General features: G+C 47.4%; 1 protein-coding gene across 15 annotated transcripts in view; it reads left to right on the top strand.

The window, feature by feature from the left end:
* Positions 1-20,000, top strand: part of Ebf3 (EBF transcription factor 3) — a 117,921-nt gene that overhangs the window by 86,925 nt on the left and 10,996 nt on the right. For all 15 annotated transcript variants that reach the window (XM_087573073.1, XM_087573027.1, XM_087573119.1 and 12 more), the window contains 2 exon segments: positions 1-44; positions 18,412-18,500. The exon segment at positions 1-44 is cut by the window's left edge and continues 83 nt beyond it. In XM_087573073.1, coding sequence (XP_087429199.1) covers positions 1-44; positions 18,412-18,500 — 133 coding nt within the window.

Here is a 20,000-nt window from a genome sequence, read left to right as displayed (position 1 = left end):
TAAGCAGTTCTGCAAAGGCGCTCCTGGACGCTTTGTCTACACTGGTGAGTACGTAGCTCCAGCCTCTGTTGGGCAGTGGTGGGTGCTCCGTCTCAGTGGGAGCCTCCAGGGGTGGGTGTCCAGGGGTCCTGCGGGGGAGGTACAAGTGAGGAGTGAGGGAGGACCCCTGGCACGCTGTTGAGTTTTATCGGGGGCACCTTTCCGTCTGCATCTTAGACAGCTCATGATGGCTGGACAGATGCAGCAGTGTGACCTTGGCGTTTCCCCCCATCCGAAGGCCTCTGCCTCTCACCAACTGAGCAAAGTGGAGCATGGAGAGTGGTTGGTAACTGCAGCAGCTTCCAGCTCCCCAGAGAGTGGCTGCCTCATGCCTGGCTGCCTGCAAGGCCTTGTGCCCACCCACTTGTCAGTCTGCCTCATCACTGCTTTTCAGTTGCCTGAGCTGTGACCAGGAAGGAGAAGTCACAGCCTGTCACTTACCTAGGCTTCCTGTGGAAGCCAGGCCTCTTTGCTATAGGCTGGGATCCTAGGCCCTGCAGGGTTCTGTCGCTTATACGTGGTCAAAGTTCCAGAGGATACAAGTAGCCCAAGCCCAGATGGATAGAATGGGTGGCCTGTGTGGCCCCTGTGCGTGCGACATGAGGGGTGTTTACATCCTGCTTGGCTCACACAAGTGCTTACTTGACATGATTTGTTTGAGGTTGCCATAGGTGCCGCAGACAAATGTCCCCTGAAGTCTACCCCACTTATCTGCGTTTTGACTTGTAATCTCAGTCTGTTCCCAGGCTGTAAGGCACCAGGAATGGTTCTGATGCAGGACAGCACCTGCGGAAGCCCAGGGATCATGGAAGGGATGAATGTTTGTTGATTATTTGTGGATATGCAGGGGCTGGGTGATATCCACATTGTAGGTCTTGGAGCCCTGGGATTGACCTCCTTTACCACCTGAAGGAGCCCTGGGCCTGGGCTGGTATCCCACTAGGTGCCATCCTCTGTCCTATCCAGCAGACAGGTTGCCTGGAGGTTTCTGAGGCCCCTTTCTGCCACATTAAGGTTCATGGAATCACAGAAGTGGCGAGTTCTTTCCTTTTCCAGGAAGGACTAAAGGAGCAGACTGGCTCCGGATAGACTTCCCCACTCCTCGATAGGCCTACGGCCACCCAAGAGCCTTATCTTATAGCAGCAGTTCTCAGTCTAGGGGTTGTGATCCCTTTGACAAACCCTATCTCCAAAAATATTTACAATTATAACAGCAGCAAAGTCGCAGTTATGAAGTAGCTATGGAAAGAATGTCCTCGTTGGGGGTCACCACAGCATGAGGAACTGTATTCAAGAGTCACAGCATTAGGGAGGCTGAGGACCACTCTTCTAGAGTGTCCAGCTCTGGACAACCCAGCACCCTACCTGGTCAATGTGGGGCACCAGGGTCCTAGGAATGAAGGGATACAGGGGTGACAGCATAGCAGAAGGCTGATGTGCCCGTCCACTTTGGGGATCTGGATATTCTTGGCCTCCTGGAAAGTCTAGAGGTTGAAAGAGTTCCTCTAGATTTTGAGGATGTGTCAAAACAAATGACAAAACAGGACATCTTTAAAAAGTGTAACGCTTCCACTCATTTCTGATTTCCTTCTGGGGAGATGTTCTCATGTAACCGTCACTAGCGTTTTCTTGCCTTCAGCACACTGTTCACTGAGCACGCTCAGTTCCTCCCTGTATCACCAAACGGGCTTCACACTGGACAATTTTTGTAAGTGCTCTGTATATAGCTGAGGGAGGCTGGGCTCAGCAGTGATGTTCAGTGCATTAGATGTCTTGAATTCACATTCAGCTTAAGCTACTATTAAATATTAACCCATAGTCAATTCTGGAACACCTACCGATTCCTTCCAATGAGTGCCTTTGCTGTTCAGGGAAGGGTACCCATATTGGGTGTCCAGTTCTTAGGGAGGTAAGAAGTTGGAGTCCTACCTTGGGCAGGTTGGTCACCCCCCAGCACTTTTGCCTTGGGGTCATGTGTATGAATGAGCTGCACCTGCTCCACTCCATGCCCATCCAGCATTCCTCCTCAAGGTAGCTGTCGGTGTGGGCACCATATAGGGCTGAGTTTCTGGCCAACAGGCCCTATGCAAAAATCTATAACATTTAACTAGATGGCCCTATGGCTCAGGGTACAAACTGTTGGGCCGTGTTGACTTGAACTCCTCTGAGTTCAATTTTCTCTCCTTGCTTCCTCATGGGGTTTTGGCAAGGATCAAGGACAACTCAAAGTGTCTGACATACAGAGGCCACTTAGTAAATAGTTTCAGCTGTGGAAAGTTAGTGAGAGTTTGGACTTCTGCTGAGGTCCGTGGGCACCTGTTCACATTTTGAGCTCCTTGAATGTGGAGATGGCGCATACTTGCTCTGTTCTGACAGTGAGCTGAGGGAGCCTTGTCAGTTTTGGGTGTACTGAGTGAGTCCCTATTCTGCTCATGTGGCCTGGCTTGGCTGGTGGCACCCAAGTAAGCCTATGTTCACAGTTGGCAATCCTTGCCTGCTCCTCACCAGCCTGCCTTCCTTGTTCTCCAGTGAGGTTGTTATGAGGTCCTGCTGGTTTATTTAGGGGCTGCTCTAAGCAAGATCTTCCCTGAGATCTGTATTCTTCCCAAGATTTGTATTCTTGGGGTTTTTGTTTGAATGTTGAAGATGGCTGGTTTTTAGAAGTGGCCAACCCCAGTTTTTTTGTTTTGTTTTGTTTTTTAAATTTTTACAAGCAGTTTTATGGCAGAGAGATCCAGGTCTTGATTTTCTTCCTTTGACTGTGTCTGTCCCCAGTGCTGGTTTGAACACTTGTAAACAAATGCAGGTGTGGAGGGTAGGAGGAGTTGCTTGTCATTGGCTGGCAGGGCCCATGTGGTAGCAGTCCCTGTTACCAGTTCTCCTGGGAAGATGGGTAGGGAAGGGCACTCTCTGAAGCTCCTTGCTCTCTGGTGAGGTGGAATGCCCTCCTTGACCAGAGTGTCCATTGCCTCCCAAAGGAAAGCAGTGTCTCCTGGGCTTGTTATAGCCTCACGAGCCTTTCTGGAGACTTACTGTCCATTCTGCATGGTTGCATCTACTTTCAAGCTGACTGGACTTGTTAGGCCCCAAGACTCAGGTCCTCCTGCCCTTAGATTGGAGATTTCTTGTTTCCTCATGTGTGAGCATTTGCTTCAAGGCTATGCAAGCTCAGCCCTTCCAAAATAACTAGTTACCGTGTGTGTGTGTGTGTGTGTGTGTGTGTGTGTGTGTGTGTGTGTGTGTTTATGTGTGTGTACGTGATCATTGTCAGGAATATACATTTCACATGTGTGTAAGGGATATAGGACTCTATATTCTCAGGGAGCTGAGGAAAGGTGGGGTCATAACCTGTCTGGCCTGGAAGCTTCTGTCTGATTTGCATTGCCCTGAAATTGATGGGACAATGAGTTAATCACAGGGACTCCCTCTCCCCAATGAAAACTGAGCCAGCCCCTCTGGATGTCACAACATGGGCGCCATCCCCTGGGCGTCTGGTTCCCATCAGTGTGCCCAGGCCCCGGAGGCTGCTGGGACACCTTCACATTTAACCTTCCCGGCATGAAGCCAGCTGTGGGGCCGCAGGGCCACTGGATAATGAACCTGGTCTTGGAGGAGGGGCTGCCACTAGCCTGCCAGAGGCTGGGAGGGACTTGGCAGAGGTCTAAATGAGCTGTTTACAGTGACCTGAGAAACACCAGATTTTTCAAAACCAGACCCTATTAGTCAACCCAGAGTGGTCGTGCTCAGCCTCTGCCCCTGGAAGGGGCAGGCTGGCCAGGCCCCATCTATCCAGCTCCTTGGCTGCTGTTCATAGTCCCTCTCAAGTCACAATTACCTTGGGAGGCTGTGGCGGTTCAGTTGATTAGCACGGTGAATTAAAAGAATGAGCCACAAATGACATGTCCAGCTCTTCCATAGGAGTTCTCTGTATTCCCAGCGAGCCTCACCCCTGCTGTAAGAAGGTCAGAAATTAGAGAGAGAGAACAATTTTCAAGCGGCTAGCACTTAGGAGCAGAATTAACAATCACTGTGTATGTAATTGCCAGTTAATAGTAAATTGCCTTTAGACTGTAAAATGCAATATAAACTGGTGGGCACCTAAAATTAAATTAATGAGATATTTGCTGCATTTAAAAGTGAATAGTTCAAATTAATAACCGAGTGCAGTGCTTGTTTTAATATTTGTCTAATAGCATACCATTGACTTGTTTAATAATAATTAAACAGTCCTGGAGTTGCCTACCTGAGGAACTCACCAGATAGGCAACATCAAGCAGCTTTTGCTCTCATATTTTTACTGCTACAAACACATCACATTGTTAAGAGTAATAAAAAGAAATTATTTTTTAATTAGAATAGTAACATTATGGCGTTACCTGATTAAGTTGGGTTGGAATTTGTATGCTTCTAATTGAGAGTATATCCTCATGAAAACTCCTTTTGCAGACATGTTTTCAAGCATGAAGTATATGGAGGGAAGGGAGGGAGGGAGAGGGGGAGAGAGAGAGAGAGAGAGAGAGAGAGAGAGAGAGAGAGAGAGAGAGAGAGAGAGTGTGTTAGTTTAAAATGGACATTTGGCAAAATGTTTAAATGTTTCCTGATTAACAAAGGAACAGAGGCTGCTGGTGTGGCTTGGGTTTAAGCCTAGTTCGGGAGACACCAGGAATGGGACTTGGGTTTTTTTTCTGCTGACCTTCTGCCCTGAAGTTTGATTGACCCACCCTCGTTTTAGAGAATTCTTTTTTTGCTCAATTAAAGAAATTATCACAAATTACTGGGAGTCAACATGTCGCCAGTAACAGACTGAGCCCAGTCTCTCAACAAGATCCTGGCAGTCAGCATAGACACATCTAAAGTGGACACACGGCAGATATCTGGAAGGGCCCCAGGTCTGTGATGCGTTCATTGGATGGGAATATTTTCATACAGACGTGTGCATTTGATGTCAGACTTGGGAGGCCATCCCTCAGTCAGTAATGGCAAGCAGTTTGTGTTCTCTCTGATACAGTGTTTAGGTTTGCTTGTGTCTTAAAACTGACTCCATATTGAGGGGTGCCCGCTCCACCTGCACCTGTCAGGAGATGGTTTCCGTCCTGATGAGTCTCCTGGCTGGCTTCTACCTCCCATGTCTTTCATTCTTACCTGGGAAAGCCCTTGTGTTTCTGGCGCATGGAAATGTTGCTTGTGAATATTTAGACATGGTTCTGTCCACATCGTGGATTCCAAGCACCCTTCACCACAGCTGGACAGCTCTACTTTTCTCTCTCCCAGGCCAGTGGTTCTCCCAACAAACCACATTGTCTGCAGAACAAATGATTCTAAATTGCTGCCCATGAGTCATGCCATTTGCATTCTGCTAAACCGAATGTTAAACACAAACTGCCCAATTATTTCAGCCCTAAGCTCCAAGCCACTGCTGTGCACAATCCAGGAACACATCCTATGCTACTGGCTCGAGAATGTGGGGCTTTTGACCCAAGGTCATCAGAGATTCCACCTCCCCTGCCAAGACAACGAGACACCCTACTTCCCTTCCCAGTCTCCAGTGCGTGTGGCTGTGGTCATACCTGTCACCCATGATGGTGGTCCCTGTTAGGTGTCTCAGGACGTCTGTGTCCTCATCACACCCAGCCACACCCTAGTAATGGATAGCCCTGCACACATTGGCTCTTATGTCAAGCCGATTATCCTGAAGGTTAGCATGGGGCTGCACTGTCAGCTCAGGCCATCTCTAGGTTCCCAAATTTGAGACTTTATCCAGCTATTCTATGACTCAAATAGCACTGCCTTCCTCCCAACTTCACCCCACTCTTGCTTTTCGCCACATGTCCAAACATGGCTAGCTGAGGGTGGTAATTTTTGTGTTGTTTTCACAAGGAGTAGGTGCTAAGCTTCCAGGCCCAGCACCTTCCCCTGGGAGTGGGGACTGGAGGTTGTGGGTGGGTCCCTATGAGCCTCAGGCAAGGAGGTAGCATTCACCTGGTGTCCTCCCTTGGGTGGCATCTGAGCCGCAATCAGGGAAACTGCTGCGTGCCAAGAGGGTGCTGGGGTACGGCTGGAGAACGTATCCTTTAAAGAGGGTTGCATGAAGGCTCACTGTCCCTGTGGTCTCCTCTTTCCTGTCTCAAAGGAGAGCAGGAGAATGAGGCACAGCACAAGTAGACAATTTGTCCTAATCAGTGACACCCATTTACCAGAATTGCTTAAAATGAACTATACCTCATACAGAAATCGCACATTTAGAGAGTTCCATTCATCATGTGAAAATTGAGGGCCAGTAAACTTTTCTGCCCCTCCAGTGGGATCATAGGCATGCATCAAAATGTTAAAAATGATTGGTGAGACGGGGCTGTCACCCATTTATCAAGGAAAAGAACATTATTTGCTAATTTCCCAACCAGGCTGGTGACAGGGTGCTTCGTCTTTAGACCCACGGTGACCAGCGTGGCCTTTTTGTTATTAGTACAAGTCAAGTGCTTTTGGGCTGTTGCTAAGAAGACACATTTGTCTGTCATCACAGAGGCTTTGGTTGCCTTCCAACTGGCTGTGACCAGGTCTGCTCCATGTGCCCGATTGGCTGTGTATGTTGGGGCTGCGTGAGCCCAAGAGGGGAGACGGACTGATAAATCACAAAGTTTCCATACCAAGGTGAAGGTATTGACTTCGCAGTCCACCTGACAAGACGTGGCCGTGAGGAGACGGCCATTTGTCTTACCCAAAGGACAAAAGGGTCGTTGGCTTCACTTAGGATAGGCAGGTTGTGGATGGTGGAGACAGGCCTGACCCTCTTTCTTTGACACAGGCAGGGTCCCTGTTTCCTATCCTCCCCACCTCCACCCCCTGGCAGCACTAGAGGAGTTTTATTTCCAGTTCTGACTGGGAAAGACACTGGGGGGAGTGGGGTGTGGGGGACAAACATGAACTGATAGCCATTTTAAAAGCACAACACAATGAAGGTGACCGAACAAAGAATAAGCAGGACAAAAAAAATAAGGTTTAAGGTAAGATGGCAGGCAGGTCACTCCAGGGAACCCTCTGGGGGGTTGATCATGAGAACCAATGCAGCTGCAGAGCCAACATCTTGGTGGAGAACTTTAAAAGGAAGTGGTAATTCCAACACCAAAGGGGAGGTGAGATAAACTGCCCATTGTCCCTCTTATGGTGACAAGGGACATGGGGTCTCGTAGCCTAGTGCTTGGGTTTCCTCGCACAGAGTCTATTTGCACATGTGTGATGGGCATGAAGAGGATATGGTGGAGGAGTGTTTTATTCTGGAATGTTCTGTGCAGGCTGGCTCCTGGGACAGCTGGACCAGGGTCCCTATGTGTCTCCGCAGAAAGCTTTTATTTCTAGAAGGTCTTAAGTCTTGTCCATGTCCAGCAGAGTTAGAACAAGACTTGGGATGCAGAAACAACCAATAAATGATACATTCAAAGAACTGTTGCTTGACTTCTGGGCCTTTTAAATTTGTTGTAGAAAATTATCAGGATCTCACTTCCTCCCTTTGGGTGATTTTTAATTCAACAACAAAATGGAAGTCTGCGATGCAGATTGCTGACCCCGGATAACTGCTAAGGTTCCCACAGCCCCAATGAGCAGATGGGATTTGCCCTTTTGGGTTTGCAGGCATGGGCTGATGGAGTGGTGCATATTTGTTGAAGGTGCAGATGGGATCATGTGACAATTTAAATCACAAATTCCATAGGGACCAGGAGCTACCACAGATCTTGGTGTACATTAGGCTCAGAGGAGTTTTTATTTGTTTGTTTGTTTTGAAGACATAACATTATCATGAGTTTTTTTCTCTCTCTTTCTTTTTTTGACTCTAGTTAAAATTCTCCCCTGAAGCATCACTTCTCAGTCTTCCACATGTGGAAACCCTACTGCTAGGCAAGGGAGGCCTAGGATCTCTGAGACTTTCTATTTCTAGGTCCAGATCTGCCCCTCGAGGCATCCCGTGGGCACGCAGCGGTTGGAAAGCTGTGAGTTGGGTTTGGGGGTTCAGCTAGAGTTCTGCTCCATCTGTCCACCTCCTCCCCTTTATCTCCCTTGGTCTCCATGGGGATGAGGAAGTGCTGCTGGCCTGTGCTCCTTGGTCCTGGCCAAGATCTCAGTCCACGTCAGTGTAGCTGCCCCCATGTGTGCATAATAGCCGTCCATCACCTACCCGTCAGTGGTTTTTCTTTGATGATAGTACTCCCAACACAAAATCCCTCACGGAAGCTTAGGTCTGTCAGCACTCAGGGGCACACACATCAAGGGTCCAGACTCCTGTTGTGTGTTCATGGCTATGGCAGGTGGCTGCTGTGTGTGCCCTTGTCACCCAGCTGGGGTATATCCTAAGCTGAAGATTTTAGAATGTCCTAATGTGCTTCCTGTGGGTAGAAACAGCAGTCACTACCCCAGTGAAGGTAGTTTGCTATTTGTGAGCGAGACAGCCTGTAGCTACTAGAGGCCACAGGCTCACCAGTGTCCCTGCCTTCAGGGCACTCTACCGATAGTGCTGACATTCTGCCTTGAATAAGGCCCCAAGTTCTATTTGATCTTTGTCATGGCATCATAATAGAAACTGGGTCCTGTATTTACCCATGGATGATACACCATCTCTTTCATTGCTCCTCAGCCAGGAGCTTGGGAAAGCCAGATGATTGGATGCCCAAGGGGAACGTGGTGTCTCAGTTTTAGATATGGTGTGGTGGTGCAGCACAGGTCACTGTGGTTTGGAATCTGCCTTCTTGGGGGTCAGTGTTTATCTCATGCATGTCTAGGCTGAGTCCTCAGTAGGGTATTGTGGGTGACCCTTGGGAAGGAAAATCAGCAACTGTTGAGGTGCTCAAGGCCCCTGTGTGAGGGAAACACATCTTGCTGGTGCAGCAGTGGGTTCTTGCCAAGGGCAGCTACTCTTGTCTTCATTCTGGAAGCTCCCCTGGGATCTCCATGGCCTGTGACACACATGGAGCACAAACGTTACCATAACTGCATTGACTCAGTCCTGTGGGACAGAAACGGTGTGGAGAGACGTTAAAACCAGCCTCAATGCCAACAGTATTCTCACATACTGGATTCAGGGAATAGCAGTGGCTCCTCGAGAACATGCAGGGGGCAGAGCTGTGGGATTTTCTCTAGAAATGGCCCTAGTGCTCAGCCAGGGTGTGGAAGATTTCCACTAAAAATGTAGCCTGCTCTTGGGTGTCCAGGGAGCAAGTGTGGGGCGGGGCATGAGAAGCTATAAAGGTCACAGGTGAGGCCCAGCCTCCTCAGGTTACCAGACAACTTGTGATCTCCAACATGCATGAGAGCAGAGCTTGACCCTTCCTCCCCATCCCTCTCCCTTTCCTAATTCTTTGACAATTTCATCTTATATATTTTAGGTCATTCACTCCCTATTTTCTTTTTCTACCCACCCCCCCTACTGAAAGCAATTTTCTTCCCAACTAGATCCCGTCCCATTTTCATGGCTTTTTTTTTTTTAATTCATCTGACGATGTAGCTCAGGTTGGCTTTAGGTGCCTAATTCTCCCGCCTCTGTCTCCTGAGAGCCAGGGTCACCGCCATGCAGCAGCGAATCTGGCCAGCGGGCTTCTCTCTGTGGCACATGTAGAGTGCAACTCCCTATGCACAAGGCCTGAGCTATGAGGATTCCGGCACTTATGCTAATCCTGGCACATCTTTAAAGGCTTTGCCTCCAAATATCTCTTTCCTTCTGTATTCAACCTGAAAGACCTGGAGTTAGATGCCAGTGGAAGGCAGGAAGGTAAACCATGCTGGGAAATCCTATGTGGGGGTTCCCCCAGTGCACAGCTGGGTTCTGCCTTCCTCAATTGGCATGGGTCCCTGCTCTTGCTGGAGCACCTGTGCTACCTGCCAGACACTATGCAGAAGAGCATTTTCCTCAGCGCAGGCGCACCCAGATTAAAGCCTTTACTGCTGTTCTCCCACCTACAGCTAGCATGCACATCAATGGGGTCTATTATGACATTTCCACACACTCACAACATGCAGTGTGTTGTCTTTCCTCCTCATCACCACCTCCTGCTCCTCCCCTCTTCCCTTCGGATCTTTATGTCCCCTCTACTTAAAAAGCATCTAAATCTTGCCTATGAGGAAAAACATTGGAAATTCACCTGAGTCTGGCTTATTTCACTTAACATGGTGATCTCCAGTTCCGCCCATTTTCCTGAAAATCTATGATTTCTGTTTTGTTGTTTTTTTCATGGCTAAGACTCCATAGTGTGCATGAGCTTCTTCCTTACCTTTACTGCTGATGGAGTCTAGACTGGCTTTACATCTTCACCCTTGTGAGCAGTGCCACAGTCAACATAGGGTGTAAATACTAGGAGCCTCACATCTGCCTTGTGTGCAGCTGATCTACAAAGATGGCCAACAGAAGCTGAGAGACTAAAGGGTTTTTATATGCACAGTGGTGTACAACCCTATCTCCATGATTTTCATCCTGAACTGTGGTCCACATTCACATTTCTCCTTCCCATTCCTGGCTTTGGCTGCTACGGGTCTAACCCTCACTCCTGTAGATTTGTCTATTCTGGTTCTTTGTCAAGAGTAGATCATCCAGCACACACCCTTTGGAGCATCTTCTTTCACATAGCGTATGATATTCTTGGGTTCCACTGGGGCATGTGTCTGGAGATATGTCTTTACATGCCTGAATAGTATTCCATTGATAGATGTACCACATGGTTGCTTTTATGTGTGTAGAGGTTCATGGACATGTAGATATTAAGGACAAATCCACGAAGATGTAAGACAGTGTGCTCATTTTGTTCCTCAAAATTAGAGATACTTGATAGCTTCATCATGTGGTCTGGGTGTCTTCCAGAAGCCCGGCCACTGGGCCTCAGCACCTTTAAGCACCAGCTATATGCACTGTTCTAAATGAGTCTGGCATGTGCTGTAGGGTCACCTTGAGTAACCCTCTTAATATTTTCTAGGAAATAGAGGTTTCAGAAGGCCATGGGAGCAGGGACCCTCAGCCCTCAAGAGGGGCCCTTTGTCTTAGGTCACAGCTTGAGTGTCTGTAGCCTGGGAGAGCTGGCTTCCCAAGCTTCCTCTGCAACTCTATTCCGCACAGAGATTTTCCTGCTGGCTTTAAATGTGTGCATCTGTTGCTGTCCACAGAGTGTTTCTCTTGGCTTTTATGACCTCCTTTTACCTCCCATGAAATCTCTGAGAGGATGAGGACACAGGGAACTTGCTTTCCTGAAGCACAGAGTGATGTATGGGAGCTTGTGGTGATTGTCTGATATTGAGAGTGGTTTTACTCACTGCTGCCCCTTTTGGAACATACTTCTCTACCTAGAGAGCTGGTTAAAATTACAGCTTTGGGGATGGGGAGGGGGTTGTCACACACACCAGGGATTGGCAGACCTTAGATGTTTGTCTGGGGTGTGTCTGTGCTGGACCACCCTGAGATGGAGAGGTGTGGTGATGAGAGTGCAGTCTCCGGGGCCTGGGTTTTCTTGAGCTGCAGGGCTGGGCTTGGTTGGTGTAGTTCCCCCATGCTCATGCAAGCCACAATCCAGTGCATTCTTTGAGGTGTGTAAACAAAAGTGTTTGAATGCAGTCCAATAGTTGTCAGCAAGGGTATTATTTTGGTAACAAGGAAGATGGGCTGCCCCCTTTTCTGCATTTGGTGTCACATCACAATGCTGCCATCCGCTGCCAGGCAGTGGTGAATGGAAGTGGGTCCCTGTGCAGTAGGCCGGGTTGGGCTGCCTGTATGAATACCAGAACAGGATTCCCCGAGTGTACAGGGAGGCTCCAAATTGCAATTGGAAGTCACTGTGGTGCTCTTATTCCAAGAAGACGTGTTGATGGAACATGGTAGGTTCTGGAGGAACTGATGGGAAATTGAGGCCAACCCTAAGTGGGCCTGGCATTGGGAATGTGTCCCCCTACAGTGACCCAGAGCAGACACCAAACAAACCCCAAGCTACTCATAGGAGACACCAAATTTGGGGTTGACCTCCAAGTGCAGAAGTGTGACCTATGAATTCACTGTTTGTCCCTTAGCCAGGCCAGCACCCCAGTGAGCGGTGTGGGGACCGCGTGGCCTTTGTGTTTCCCATGCACACCACAATGCCTAGCTCACCCTGCCGAGTTCTGTGATTGAAATTCATTGCCAAATTTATTGAGAAATTAATGAGAAAAGCTGCGAAGTATTGACTTTGAGAGGAAAACACAACTCATCTTGAATGAGGAGGAAAATGCAGCAATAATTTAGCCACTATTGATTTGGCCCTGTCCATGTATTGATCTTCATTTTACAATATTAATTTGCACCTGCAATCGGCTGCAAAGGGAACCGATTTCATTTTGTGGCCGCGTTAGTGTGCAAAGCATTAGGTGCTCTTAAACAGGGAGATCCACACGCTGGGTTGGGAAGGTGATCCCCCCCCCTCGTTTCTGCTTGTTACTGAAATAGACTAAAAATTAAAATTTTTTGTCCAACAAAATATGAAAGCAAAAGCCCGTGTAAACTGTGGCACTCCTCCCGCTGCCCGGCTGCTTCTCATCTACACTAAGAGCCGTCAGCTGCCTGCGACTCCAGCCACCCCTCATCATCATGCCCGGATCAGTTCAAAGTTCATGAAATTTCTATGAGCATTGATCTTGCCCCATTGATTTTTTTTTTTTTTGCAGCAGATCTTTGAAATTTTAATTTCCCGAGCATCTGAATTTCTTATAGATGAAATGCGCTTGCAGGAGACAGTTGATGATAAAGTGGAGAACTTAGCATCATTTTAAAGCCTAAAAAAGGGGGGAGAGAAAAACCCAGGCATTTGGGGACTTTGTGTAGTGTTTTGAGGTGGAATGATGAAAGTGCTCTAGCTGGAGCAGAGGGGACACGAAGGGTGGGGGTGGGGGTGGGGCTAAGTATCAGTTTTGACTTCCGAAGCCACACATTTTTTAGTGTAACTTTTTATACAGTCATTTTTGAAAGAAAAGCTATCTGGAGAAACAGCAGGCCAGAGAAGCATTCTTCACAAGCAATCGTTTGCTCACAGCAGTCTTTATCACCTGGTCAAGCTCACCTAGTTACTTATCAGTGGGACATTTAATAACCTCAAGGTGATATAATTGCTATTGGCATTTTTCCCCCTTGGATTCGGCTGGTTAATGTGTAAACTACTTGTCAGCAAATAGCACTTTGTCACGAAAATCACCAACACCCTCTAGAGGAATGTCTTTGTATTGAGCAATTTAATTTTACTTTATTTAATTTTTACACATTACAACCTGTGTTCATTCAGGCACACTGACGGCTTGTAGTCTGTTGGGGCAGGGCCTGGGCATCCCTGTTAGTAAAATATACTATATCTTATTTAACAAACCCATCGCCTTAATTGAAGCGCGCTCTTGTCCCTCGGAAAAGGAACTACAGATGTTCTTATTATGTAGTTATGTTGCTAATGTGAAAAACGGCCTCATTATGAGGATCTGTTTGTAGCAAGAAAATTACTGCATTATGACAAATGCATGATTGGGAAGTTACAGGAAGCCGATCATTATTGAAATGAAACTGGAGCTCACTTAATAGCTGCAGCCAGCAGCTGGAATGGAGCAAATGACTGTCTTCCTGTTGTTCCTGTTGGAGTCGGGCTTTGGGCAGGAGACTCTGCTGCACTGTAACCTGCTTGCTGGCTTGGGCTGCCGGGGTGGAAAGATGGTGCTAGAAGCAGCTGTTTTCTACCTGGGAGTCTCCCCCTCGTGTGTTTAATGTCACCGTTTTTAAAGATACAGCTGGGCTACAAGAGCAATTACTCCAGCAGTCCTTAAAGGCGGGCCACTGCTCTCTGGCTGGCAGCTGGATCCAGGTCTCCCTGGAATGGCAGGAAGGTGTTCAGGAGGTGGTTTGTCACAATTCAGCTTTGTCACTGTGGCCCTTCCTTCATGCAATGGTCCCTTCCATTTCTACCGCCTGGATTGGGGGTTGTGGGGAGCTGCCCACAGCAAGTTTTGGCTCTTGACTGCTGCCCTTGAGGATTGGTTTCACACCACTGGGAGCAGGCACAGCTGAGCCCTGGAAGAATAGTAGCTGCTTAGTAAATTTCTGGTGAGTGAGTTGGCCTTCCAAAAATTCAGGGGGCTTAGTTTCACTCCTAGGAGTTCTTCCTCTGCAGGAAAGCATCCTAGCCCTAAACATCGTCTTTTTGATCTGCAATGTTTTCTACATGTCATCTGTGGTCAGGAGCATGTCCTCTTATTCACATAAGTGAATGGGGTTTACACACCAATGGATTAGCCATTGAAGTCTGACGAAAGCCATTTACATTTTGGGAGGTTGGAGACAAACACAGAACCCTGAGCAGGGCTGGCTGACAAAGACAGTTCAGCCATCAAAATGTAAACTCCAATGACTGATGTCACAAGAAAGAAAAACCCCGCACGGTCGCCCATTGGTACATTTCTAATTGCAGCAGGCCAGTTGGAGGTACTCTGGCCCCAGCTGCAGCTCAAAGCCTGATGCCATTTTCGGCTGCCACATTAGCTCTGGCAATCCCAACTTGAACCGACATCACAGACCGTTAAAATTTTATCAATTGCGCTATGATTAATCCCCCAGTACATGGGCATGACTTAAATATTTAGAACGCTTCTTCTGTTATGACTTCAATGCATGTAAAGTAACGAGATTAACTCCAGTACACTGGGATATATTTAAATATGCGCCCTTCTCAAGCTGCAGGCTCTCCGGCGTGCGCAATCACGTCTATGTGGTCATGTCAGGCTCTATTTGTAGGGCCCACGCTGGAGACTGGCCTGCATATGATAGCCGGATATCTGGCCTTTCACAGGCTGCCTGATTGCTTGGCTCATTTGGCATGGGATGTGATTCCCGGCCATTCTAGCTTCTGATTCATTCAGGTTTTATTGCTGTGTAATTTTCTTATTCTAAAATAAAAGCTCTCCAACAAAAATTACTATGCATTAGGCCACAGTAGCCTACTCAAATGGATATTAATACAGTTTATCTCCAAAAGGACGAATAATGTATTTGAAACAGATAAAAGGCCCTCCACTAAATGAGGAATGTTAATATCTTATGGCACAGTTAATAAAGAGATATTTCACAGGGGAGATTTGTTTTATGACTTTTGATACAACAGCCTTGTAATCTGACATATCTTAAACGATATAATTTCACACATACATTCATCTACAGGCAGCAGGCCATCTTAGCGAAATTTGAATTCAGGACAAATAATGGGTGCTAATTACTTCCGGAGGGGGGATTTATTAGAAAACCCACCCTCCCTTTCACGGATTGACAGAAATCCATGCAGAAAGGTGCTAGCTTACAGATACATTTTTGATAAACGTTATTGTTTTTTCCCCTTCAGCAGAAAATAACATTTGTTTTGTTGTGTTTAAGGCAGAGTTTAAATTAATTTAACCCAGTGACACATGTTCAGAGACTAAGCATGCTGCTAAATAATTCCTTGGAATAAATTGCTTGGGAACCAAATGCATTAATTTATGGCTTTGCTGATGCTGACAGATGTGAGGGGCGGACCGACAAATATTAACATAAAACAAATTTGCTTTATTCTTCTTCATATTTCTTCTTCATCCCCGACTTGAGCTCACCCAGGGCTCCTTCTCTAATTATCCACGAGGTCAGTAAGCAAAATTGGGAAGAAGCTGGGAGATCAATACAAATTATCCCTGAGCAAACCAGTGCTGACAGTTTGAATTGCAGCATATGTTTACCCAAAATCAGGCAATTTATCTTAATATCAGCAAAGTAATGCAGTGCAGGTGAAAGGTCAGGCAATCTCTCCCCCTCATAATTACCCAGTTCTAAAACAGGAAAGTGGTATTGATTGGCCTGGCTTGGGGCTCTGTGACTGGACGTGCCAGTGCCTTGCCCTGGCTCGGCTGGGCTCTAGGCTGTAAACTCGACATGCCGAGGGGTTATTAGATGTGTGGGGAGGTCTCGTGCTTTCTCCTCAAGTTGCAGAATTGGCCAGTGAGGATTGAACCAGTCTTCACCAGCCATGGGTAGGGATGGGCTCCTTGAGGATCCAAGGGCTGCTGGCCATGGCAGGCCTTCAGTGGGACCAGAGAATGCTCCAGGGGACCCAGATGTACATGGGAAGACCCATCATCGAAGCAGAAACTGCCAGGACTGTAAAGGCCTGCTGAGGCCCCTGCTACTAAAGAGGAGGCAGGTTCCAACACTTTTGCTACATAAATACATTTGAGATTCTGGAGCCTGACCCCTGGGGGAGGGACATCTTCTGGCTGGAACAGCAGCGCTATGTCCCTTGCTGTGTGGCTCATCCAGCCAGTCTGGTAGGGACTGGCCCTGGCATACCTTTGTGCCCTGCCTGAACTCCCCTGATTAATTTGGTGGCATATTCACCACGGTGCTAATGCCTGTTGGCTGGACTCAAGAGATGAAAGGTGCCCTCATATTTATACCATTTGTGTGACACTTTGGGTCACAGAAGAGTATCATTTCAACCGAGACACTGAGAATGCTCTCCCGGAGTGAGTGTATGCTTATCACAGTCATAAAGCCTCTGAGAGCTTGCATTAAAGTGCCTATCACCTGTCAGGGGCATTTGCATGAAATCAATAACGGCTGCCCATCTATCTTTTCTGATCACCTTTCATCAGGCCGATTCATTAAGTCAAACAGTCGTGGTGATTAGCTGGCAGAGAGGAGAAACCTGACATGTTAGGAATGCACACTGGGCCACCTTCCCCCCTCACCACCCCGATCAAGAAACATAATACTTCATCTTACCCTTTTTGGACCAAGTCGTTGGCTGGGACTGGAGCCCATCCTCCCTGATGTCCACACTGCATTTTTTGCCTGACACCCTTGCCCGTGCCGAGGCAGAGACATGACAAATTGTCCCCCCAGTCAATGCTGACAGCTTCTGATGATTAATGGTCTGATTATGAAGTGGTTTTACACATATAGAATTTACATCACAGAGAGTTAGAAATTTTGCCATGTCACATACACCAAGGCATTTTGAAGGGTTTTACTATTTGCAAAGAAAAAAGAGGGCAAAATCCCAGCAAAAGCCGTGTCATGTAAAATCAATACATTGGATCAATGCTTTATTAACAAGAAAATGTCTTACTTCACATTCCTGTGCGGACCTTTGTCTCCGGGATGTATGATGGAATGTCAAATCATATTGTGGTCCTCAACTTTCGGGCGCATTATTGAGTGTACGTGTAAGGCGTCCTGGGTTGCTTACAAGACGCACCGACAGCTCAGCACTCAAGGATAATGGTGACCAATTATTGTGGAGAGCACTTTCCAAGGCAGCCCCAAGCTTCCTCTTAGGAAGCTCTGGCCTTTTGTGTTCTCCCGCACTCTGCAGACCTGGGTGGCGTTAATCATCAAATTACTAATGAGTGATGGCCCAAATTGCGGGCGGGGTAATGAATAGATGGCGGCAGGTCTTATTAGTCTCCGAAAACCTCCTGATTTATGTCGCGCCATGCACCGTGGAGTTACTCCACAGAAAACGATATCTACATCAAGAAATAATGTACTCTAATAAGTATTTTCATCTTAACTCGTGTCCCCGGGCCTCCGGGCTCAGTTTTTGTTGGAGTCAGGCAGAGCCGTAATAAAGCCCGATGGCTCCTTATAAAGCTTGTTAAACACAGTGTGTGCAGTCGAATGGAGTCCCGGCTGTGATTCATGCACTGTACAGGGCGCATGTGCCTCTGATTTATGGCCACGCACAGTTCATAGTCAAAATTACAATTTGAGGGATAAAAAGATTAATTACTATTTGTGGCCGGCAATTTCGTGGGGCTGGTGGATTGCAGCTGTGGAATGATAGTGCTCTATATCAGTTTGTAGTCAGCCATTCACAGATTATTAAAGCTTTGCAAGAGTAAGTGTTCCTCCTGCCTGGTCTGTGCTCAGGCAATATGCTAGACAAAAAAGGACCACAGGGATAAATCTGAGGCTAGCAATAGCCGGACATATGTCATAATTGCCAGTTTCCCATAAATCCCTGGCTGGTGAGGAACGCACCGTGTGATGCAGGCGCCACATCATGGCTGTGGTGATGGCTATATATGGCCTCAAGACCTGTCACTGCGGGACTGCACCGCCATTTTTACAATATACCGAGCCACCCTTTGACTTTCTTCCAGTCTAATTATAGATTAGAAATAATCATTGCTTTTATGTGCAGAAGAAGTGGGGAATGGGGAGTCTATTCCTTAAGGCAGGGCAAACATGCAGGGGTGCTTTCGTGGGAGCGCAGTGGGGAAGAACTGTGCATCTGTGTGTAAGCATGCGATAAATGCACCGTGGGTGATGTAACGCCAGTGACTGACTTGCTCTGTGTTTGTGTGTCCCTGTTGCAGCCCTTAATGAGCCAACCATAGATTACGGCTTCCAGAGGTTGCAGAAAGTGATACCCAGACATCCAGGTGACCCCGAAAGGTTACCCAAGGTTAGTACAAGAGCACATGATGCCCCTCACAGGTTGGGGTCATCTGCTTCTGGTTCAGGGGTGATGGATACTCCGGGAAGACAAATGCCAGACAGCCCAAACCCTGTACCCATATCAAGGCCAACAGGTATGGGGAGCTTCCTAGCCCACAGTGGCACATGGACGGACTCTCACTGTATGTTGTTTCTTTGGAGGGCCAACTCTTTAAAGGGAGAAAAAAAAATAGCTTTTCTGATAACCAATATTTTGGATTCTGCAAGGGGGACATAAACTTCCGCGTAATGAAATAGTTCAATTAAACATTTTCCACTCCAGTAGCCCGCACTGATTTCCATCTAGGCAGCTCCAGTCTGATCTGTGATTACTTGACTCTTGTTTTCCTTTCATTTTCTAAAGCTCGATTCAGTTTAATCTTTTGTTTACAAAGCTTTTGTTATAAGTCCCCGACTTAGCAGGCTAACAAATGAAGTCCACACATTAATATCTAGGGGGCTTTTCATTTAAATCCAACAAAGACAGACGCTGCCCCGTTGTTTATGCACAACCCACATATCACAGAAATTCCATTTTGATGTATAACATTAAAGATAAGTCAAGCTTACAATTTCCCCTCTCCTTTGATATAATTTTTGTCCTCTCTCTCTCTTTCTTTTTAGAAGCCCTCTCTGATTTCCAAGGCAGAATTGAAAATGCAAAATGAAGTCATAATATTATAACTGATTATTTTACAATCCATTCCTCTGTGTACCCAAGTCTTGACCACCTCTGAGTTTTATTAACACAATAAAACCTTTTAGACATTACCTTTTTAATACTCAGCGTGAACATAAGCAGTATCATTAGGCTCCTCTTTAATTTGTGAACATGCTAGTACGGGGTTGTCAGACGCTTACAGACCCTCAGAGCCCGGGAAGACATTTTTCAGACACAGAGCAGTTAATGAAGGGGTTTTGTTCTGGGGGTGAGCCTGGAAGCAGCAGTTTGTCCTGAGAAGAACTGAGGTTTGCTTCTGCAGCACCCTTACCCACAGGGCTTTGCTGCCGGCTTCAACCCAGGCTTGATTGTTATGGCTGGGGCCCTGGGCTTCCCACCCACCCACCTAAAGTCCATTGCCGTAGGCAGGCCCTTGTCAACACAGTCCTTAGGCCGAGCGACTGCAGAAGAGGTCCTGGCAACTCTCCTGGCATCCAGGATTGCTGTCCTTTACCCCTCAGCCCAGGTCTTTGAAGGTCCTCATATTACTGTGCCTATTGGGGTTCCTGGTTGGGGAGCATCTGGTTTCCTCCAAGCAACCCTATCACACTTCCAAGGGGGCGGGAAGGACTCTTACCAGCACACCTCAGAGGCCAGAACACCTGCCAGCTCTCCAGGGCAAAGACTTGTGCCTCCCTGGAAACTGAAGACTTTCTTGGGTATAGGTTGTTTTTCTCCCGCCGCCCCCACGCCCCCACGGGCATCCAGACAGGATGACAGATCAGTTAGTACACAGCCTACTGTCCC

Source organism: Rattus norvegicus, chromosome 1, assembly GCF_021556685.1.
Source record: "Rattus norvegicus strain SHRSP/BbbUtx chromosome 1, alternate assembly SHRSP_T2T, whole genome shotgun sequence".
Classification (NCBI taxonomy): domain Eukaryota; kingdom Metazoa; phylum Chordata; class Mammalia; order Rodentia; family Muridae; genus Rattus; species Rattus norvegicus.
This window is presented reverse-complemented; position numbering and strand designations above follow the sequence as displayed.